The sequence below is a fragment of the Microtus pennsylvanicus genome, chromosome 2, assembly GCF_037038515.1.
Source record: "Microtus pennsylvanicus isolate mMicPen1 chromosome 2, mMicPen1.hap1, whole genome shotgun sequence".
NCBI lineage: Eukaryota > Metazoa > Chordata > Mammalia > Rodentia > Cricetidae > Microtus > Microtus pennsylvanicus.
Window position 1 is genome coordinate 68,072,131 of NC_134580.1, and position 7,913 is coordinate 68,080,043.

Below are 7,913 nucleotides of genomic sequence, written 5' to 3' on the forward strand. Positions count from 1 at the left end.
ATAGAGTTCCATTAGGAAAGCCTATACAGAGGGTCTGTCAGTGTGACAGGAGCAGATGCTGATCCCAGCTCCAAAGCCTTGCTGGACTCCTAGGTCAGTGCCAGGGTGTCCAGGCCACGTACAGGGACCTCCTATCGGCCTTCTCAACGCTTTTCCAGAAAAACAGTCGACTGCAAGGACCCTGTTCTCAGAGGACTGGTGTGCTAACTGATGGTCTGCAGCTTTGTTTTTCCACAGCCTTGTTTGCACGCCGGAGCACTTTCTGACTGAGGAAGGAAAAGTGGGGCATTTTCATCTTTCTTTACTAAGGACATTGACCCTCAGACCTTCTCCAAGGCCACTCAGCCAGGAAGTCTGTCGTACACAAAACCTCACCCATTTCTCTCCTTGCAGCCCAGTCCGTGTCTTGTTCGCATCCTCTCTCCCCATACATACAAGCTGTATGGTCTGTAGGATGCCCTGAGCCACCCCTAGTGTGGCCTCTGCAGTGGCCTCGGTTTCCCCATCTGCTAACTTGGATAAATGACGCCTGCTCTCTGCACCCTGAAGATAAAGCTCTAAGACCCCGAGTGAGGAAGGGTCCCGCGCTCGGCGCAGGCTCGTTGCCGTGCCCCAGGCCCCGCTGCTCTGCGCCCCTCCCTCGTCCTCCGCTCTCTCCTCCGCCTCCCCTGTTCCCCGCCCCTGCGGTTCTCGGCTTCAGCTTCTGCTGTCCTTCCCATCGCTCACGCCTCCCTGTGCCGGGGTAGCCACTCGCTGCCGCCCGAGACCCCGCCACCCCCGCAGGCCGGGCCAAGCCGCAGCGCAGGCGACCAGCGCGCGTCCCGGCGTACTCGAGGAGCGGGATCGCCGGCTCCGACCGAAGCCGACCCAGGTGAGGGCAGCCCGGAGGAGGCGGGGGCGTAGGCTTCTCTTCTACGTGAGCAGGGCCGGCGGGAGGCGCAAGGGACCGGGTCCCTTTTCCTTGAAAGGAGGATCTGGGCGCTATTTCATAAAAGAGGCTCAAGGGCTTTTACTCCAAAGGGAGGGGTGGAGGGCAGGTCTCACGGAAAAGGGGGACCCATTTCTGGGATATTTTTCCCCCACGAGAAAAGATTAATTGGCTACTTCTGTAAAAGCGGGGCTCACCTTCTTAAAAGGATGCAGGACTTTCAAGGAAGCTAGAAGGGAGGGGGTTCTGGCGGGGCTTGAGAGCGGGGTTAACTGGGACACCAGGAGCAAGGTGCTGGGGCTTGAAGATGCCCTCAGCCTGACATCGCTGCACCTTCCCCATTGGTTCCAGGACTCTGGGTTTGCTCAGCTCTCTCTCTGTCCCAGTTTTTCTCTTTGAAGGTGACTATTTTGAGCTTTACCTGGACAGAGCTTTGTGCAGCCATTTCCTTCGCTGGAGCTCCAACACCCACCTGACACCTTCCCATCCCCCACTGACCTGCTGGGGAAAGGGGTTGTCAAAGGGGTCCAGGGAGTATGAAAAGGGGGAAGACCCTTTGGCACTGATGGATCTCCCAGACTTGGCAGGAGGTGGGCAGGAGCTTCTAGAGCAGATTGCTAGGAAAGCCGCAGGGCGGGGGGGGGGGGGGGGGGAGCACACCCACCCTCCAGGAGACAAAACGACAGCGGGTCTTGCTTGCTTTTGTTTGCTTGCTTGCTTGCTAAGCTTCCTTCTTCACTGGAGATTCTAGCACTCATTCCTTCTGGTTTTGCGAAAGGGGCAGGAAATGCATCGGCTGGAGAGATGCCTTTGTGTAAGAAGGAAAGCTAGTAGAGAAAAGCACCGAATCTGAAATTTAAACCCTCTGTTTAAAGCTTAGTGTTCCGTGGATGACCTTGAGCCAAAACCTGTACCCCTTGTTTAAGCACCAGCTTTCTCATACATAAGATGGGAGAGGGCTCATCTGTAATGTCTAAAATAGTTTGTAAAAAGGAATAGATTAGACACTTGGCAGGTGGAGGTCTCACCACGCCTCCCTTCCTCACCAGGTAACCCAGAGGACATCTCTGAGAATCAAAAAAGTACCCCCTGGGAGGAGGCAGTGTTCGGCTGGCCCCTGGACCTGAGGTCTTTCTAGTGAGAGTTATAGGGCAGTGCATTTGCCCCAGCAGCTAGGGACGTGGAACGCAGCCTAGTTCCAGCCCTCAGCCGAGATGCAAGGCTACACACGCTCCCAGGGACTTCCCAGAAAAGCTCATGTCTCAGGCTGCCTCTAGGCTCCTTTCCCACTTGCCTCCACTTTGGAACCTTTGGGTGTTCAAGCTTCAAAACCTCTGCCCTACTTCAGAACATGGTGGAACCCCACCAACAGCAGACGCCAGGAACTGAGTAATGCCTCCACCAAGCATTTATTGAGACTAACACCTTAGGTCAAGAACTTGATCAGGTCACTTTTCCCTGGGGTAGGAACAGAAGTGTCTGGACACCTGGGTAGGTCTGTCCCTATACAGACCTTGTTCACAATTGCTGTCTGGGTATGTTACCACAAGCTTGTGTGAGGTCCTCCATCATGCTGTTTATATGGATGAAGTCTTATTCAGAGTTAAAAAAATATTGCCTAAGGTGACTGGGGTGTGACTCAGTGTCAGAGCGCTGTGGGTCTGTCCACTCCATTCCACCAAATGAAGCTGATGACTTCACCATCCTGCCAAAACCCTGCCTGGACTTTATTTTGTTCTCCATTTCCTCAGCAGCCATGGTGCCCTCCTTCCCACAGGAACCAGCCTCCAAGCATAAAGGCCCGGAGGTTTTATAAAAGCATTTAGCCCTTAAAGAGTAAATACAATTCTGACTATGGCTGTTCTGTTTGCATGTATGTTTGTGTACCATGTATGCCAGCTGCCAATGGAGGCCAAGAGAGGGCATCAGGAGCCAGGCGGTGGTGGCGCACGCCTGTAATCCCAGCACTTGGGAGGCAGAGACAGGCGGATCTCTGTGAGTTCGAGGCCAGCCTGGTCTACCAAGGGAGTTCCAGGACAGGCTCCAAAGCTACAGAGAAACCCTGTCTCGAAAAACCAAAAAAAAAAAAGAGGGCATCAGATCACAGGTGGCTGTGAGTTGCCATGTGGTGCTGGGAACGGTAGCTAACACTCTTAACTGCTCAGCCATCTCTCCAGTGCCTTGTTACTGTTACCTTGTTTCGTAGGGCCAGACCTTCTCAGTGCAGGAAGGACCCAAGAGAGTCCAGAGATCCGGTGGGACTCTGGAGTAGGTCAGAGGTCAGGAAGGGGTGAGAGAGCCGCTCTCGCCTATCATTCCCAGGTAAGAGTTAAAACGTTGCCATGGTGGAAACTGATACAAAGAGCCAGTGTTTATTGTGAAGGGTGGGCCGAGGAGAGGAGAAAATCCACAGGGGAAGCAGTGGAATGCAGGTGCTGGCTGGTAACAGGAAACTTAGGCCTCCCTAACACCCGGAGAAGGAGAGAGGACAGGGCTGCGGGCCTCATTAACCAGAACAGGTCAACATGTCTGCGGCATGGGCACCAGGCCCTATTTGCAAAAGGATTCTCAAGCTTAAAAAAAAAAAGTTTGGAGAAGGCCTGGCCTAATCCAGTGATTCTGAATATGTGAACTCTTGGTTAGCTAATCAGACTGCGAAAGATGCTAGTAGACTTGCAACAAGTATGGGTGCTATAATAAGCCCTCCAGCTGGCACTGAAGCACCTTAAGTGAGAAGTACTGGCGTAGTGAAGGGAAACAGCGCAAGTCATGGGTCAAGAGCAAGGCTAGGAAGAGAAATTACAGGTGGAGGCAGGCACTGTCCAACCCTTCTCCCCTACCCGGGTCTTCTCTCCCCTCCCAGGTGCTATGCTGCTGTTCCTGCTGGGTTTGCTAAACCCGGCGGCCTGCTGGGCACTGGGACCGGCGGGTCCTGGCTCCCCAGAGCTGCGGTCAGCCTTCTCTGCAGCTCGCACCACCCCGCTGGAGGGCACGTCGGAAATGGCGGTGACCTTCGACAAGGTGTACGTGAACATCGGGGGCGACTTCGATGCGGCCACCGGGCGGTTCCGCTGCCGCGTGCCCGGCGCCTACTTCTTCTCCTTCACGGCCGGCAAGGCCCCGCACAAGAGCCTGTCGGTGATGCTGGTGCGCAACCGCGACGAGGTGCAGGCGCTGGCTTTCGACGAGCAGCGGCGGCCGGGCGCGCGGCGCGCTGCCAGCCAGAGCGCCATGCTGCAGCTCGACTACGGTGACACGGTGTGGCTGCGGCTGCACGGCGCTCCGCAATACGCACTGGGCGCTCCCGGCACCACCTTCAGCGGCTACCTGGTGTACGCCGATGCCGACGCGCCTGCGCGCGGAGCTGCGCCCCCGGAGCCGCGCTCCGCCTTCTCGGCCGCGCGCACGCGCAGCCTGGTGGGCTCGGATGCTGGCCCCGGGCCGCACCACCGGCCGCTGGCCTTCGACACCGAGCTGGTCAACATAGGTGGCGACTTCGACGCGGCGGCCGGCGTGTTCCGCTGCCGCCTGCCCGGCGCCTATTTCTTCTCCTTCACGCTGGGCAAGCTGCCGCGCAAGACGCTGTCGGTGAAGCTGATGAAGAACCGCGACGAGGTGCAGGCCATGATTTACGACGACGGCGCCTCGAGGCGCCGCGAGATGCAGAGCCAGAGCGTGATGTTGCCGCTGCGGCGCGGCGACGCAGTCTGGCTGCTCAGCCACGACCATGATGGCTATGGCGCCTACAGCAACCACGGCAAGTACATCACCTTTTCAGGCTTTCTGGTGTACCCCGACCTCGCTGCCGCCGGCCCGCCGGCTCTCAAGCCCCCCGAGCTCTGAGCCTCAGCTTGGAGGAACCCGGGAAGGCCGTGGGGTGTGCATGCCGAGCCGGGACCGCAGCCCGAACGCCTCACCAGCCCGAGCATAACAACCTGCTCAACGCGCCTCGACTCTTCCAATAAAATGGGCCTGCCTCTGTCAGCCCTAGGGCCCTGCCCTGTGTCTTGACTGTGATGCCTTTGCCTCCTCTTCTCCCCTGGAAGGACAGAACAACCCAGACTAGGACAACCCATAAGGCCTAGATGGGGGTCAGGCTTTGTGAGAATGACCAGAGCTTGAAGCATATTCTCCTAAATTCAAGTAAGTCTCCCCTTCATATCTGTGTCAAGTGCATCCCTCTGTCTGACTTCTCACTGACAAATGACATTCTTCTTCAGGCCCAAATTCTGCCTCTCTGTAACAAGAAACATCCCACTACTCTGACCCAGTAGGAACACAGGACTCAAGGAAACAGCATGTTCCTTCTTCCAGTAGGGCATGGGACTGAGATAAGGGCTGATACCTGCTTGCCCTGCCTCCTGCCCTCTCAAAACCGGCTGAATGATGTGGTCAAAACATGTGTTAGAGTAAGTTTTCATAGATAGAAAAATGAGACGGGCTCTGGGAGGCCAGAACAGAGCTACACAGAATACACATACATACCCTACACTGCCTGAACCAGTCTCTCTGCGAGGGGCTTCTCCCAGCTTTATTCCTTACTCTAAGATGTTACATGTGAGGCTTGAGATGAAACAAAACTTTTTTCTTTCCTCTCCACAGAGGTAATGTTCCCCTACCTTTTCCCTTGACTCCTTCTGTAAATTAGAGCCATCGAGACCAATCTATGCTCCAGTCCACATGGGGACTTTGCAGTCTCAGATACCGTAGATTCTTGGTTAGCTTTGAAATGAGTGTAAGACTGGGTGACAAGCATTCCGTATTTCACAGCACTGCCAGGATAGGAGTTAGAGGATCTGACATGAATTTATTTAGGGGTTGCTTTGCTTTTAGCATGTATTAAACACACTTTCAATCCTGACTTTCAATCCTGGACATACATACATGTAACCACTGTCTGCCAGTCTTGCCCTTTGCATTGTGCTTATGCCTAAACCCAGGTCTTAGCTGGGTCTATGAAGTAAAATAGAATAGGAATGAGCATGGGTAGTCAGAATCCAGGGGCCAAGCTAGGCTAGAGATCAGAATAGGAAGACACAGGAACCTGCTGGAGTCCCTGCCAAGGGTAGGGAAAGGGTAATGAGAAGAGGAAATGCCAAGTGAAAGGGAAGGGTCAGGATCCCAATGAAGGGGGATGGCTCTGGGGACAGAAACCCTTGCACAGGTCCCAAAGTGTTTTCTGTGCCAGGAGGACAAAGACCTCCCTCTTCAGCCTCACTAGCCCCATAGAGCTGATAGACACATAATGGGCCTATAAGAAGCAGATGCTAAGAAAAAAATAACGACAGCTTGAATTTTGCAGGAAAATGGATGGAGTTAGAAAACATTATTTTGAGTGAGGTAACCCAGACACAGAAAGACAATTATCACATGTACTCATTCATAGGTGGTTTTTAAACATAAAGCAAAGAGCCGGGCGATGGTGGCGCACGCCTTTAATCCCAGCACTCGGGAGGCAGAGGCAGGTGGATCTCTGTGAGTTTGAGACCAGCCTGGTCTACAGAGCTAGTTCCAGGACAGGCTCCAAAGCCACAGAGAAACCCTGTCTCGAAAAAGCCAAATAAATAAATAAATAAATAAATAAATAAAGCAAAGAAAACCAGCCTACAAACCACAATCCCAGAGAACTTAGACAATAATGTGGACACTAAGAGAGACTTACATAGATCTAATCTACATGGGAAGTAGAAAGTATAAAAAGACAAGATCTGAGTAAATTGGGAGCATGAGGACCTTGGTGGGGGGAGGGTTGAAGGGGGAGGGGAGAGGCAGGGAGGGGAGCAGAGAAAAATGTAGAGCTCAATAACAATAAAAAAAATGTATTAAAAAAAGAAGCAGATGCTAAGAGGAGCCCTTCCTGAAGATGCTGTAACTATGGCTTAGCACCCTCCAAGTCACTGGGCACATGTTGCTGCGGGAGGAGCCTGAGTCGATGGCCTGGATGTGTGGATCCTGGTTTCTAATCCTGGATGTACAGTTGTCCCATGATGTCCGGTTCCAGCCCCGCCCCCAGAACCGCATGGGGAGCTATTTTAGGGGTGGGGCTGACCTTAGGTGTCAGGTACGGGAACAGGAGTGGGCAAGGAGTTGGGAAGACCCATGCTGCTTGGTCCCCACCACAGGCAGGTCTAACTTTAGTCCCCTTCCAAACCCTGAACTTAGGATGCCTGGACCCTGCAACTCCATGATCCAGGCCAAGAAAAATGACCTCAAGCATCACTTCTGGCCCTCTGGCTCCTGCAGGCCACCTTCCATGACAATGCTGTCCATGGACAGTCCTGAGGCAGTAAAGGGGAACTGGATCCCTGATGTCCATCACTCTGAACACCTGGCCTCACAGAAAAGTTTTGTTTCCCAGGAGGCATCTTTAACAAAACAGTGTGTGGGTACCATCTCATGTCCCCTCCCCTATTCCAAATGCACATATATGCATGCTGGTGGTTACCCTCTGAGGCTTGAATCTTATCCCGGTGCATCCCATTCTGACTCCCATCTTGGCAAAAATTCAACATGACTACTATGGCTAGCACAACACCCTGGTAGAGTCCCAGAACAACAGTAAGCACTGAAACTGATCTCCATAGAGTTTCTACACCATCAGCCACTATAGCACTCCCCAGGCCCACAGTTCCTCCTCTGCCTGATTCTGGACTAGTCACACAGCAGGAACTGTAAAGTCCCAGCATGTCCTCTAACTCTGTCCTCCCAGAAGCATTGTGCTCCTTCATCCAACTTTCCACAACAGGACGCTACTTCATTCCTTTGTGTCAGTCTTCAGTGCTGTGTAAGGAAGGGCTGGCTATGGCCTCATTCACCTGGGGGTTAATTTCACCCCTTCAAGATGGGGACTCTTCAGTTTCAGCAGTAGCATCATATTCTTGCTCAGATGGATGGGCTGTTGAGTTAATAAGAGATCCAGCTTGACCCTACCAAGGGACACATCTCAAGCAGTAATGCTATCTTACTATCTGTTCTCACACTGAAA

General features: G+C 53.5%; 1 protein-coding gene across 1 annotated transcript; it reads left to right on the plus strand.

Moving 5' to 3' along the window:
• Positions 1-429: 429 nt before the first annotated feature.
• C1qtnf4 (C1q and TNF related 4) lies at positions 430-4,926 on the plus strand. Its single transcript, XM_075961265.1, has 3 exons — positions 430-871; positions 3,135-3,250; positions 3,792-4,926. Exon 3 carries the CDS (start codon positions 3,797-3,799, stop codon positions 4,769-4,771), a length of 975 nt encoding a protein of 324 aa, XP_075817380.1. The 5' UTR covers positions 430-871; positions 3,135-3,250; positions 3,792-3,796; the 3' UTR covers positions 4,772-4,926.
• Positions 4,927-7,913: the final 2,987 nt, after the last annotated feature.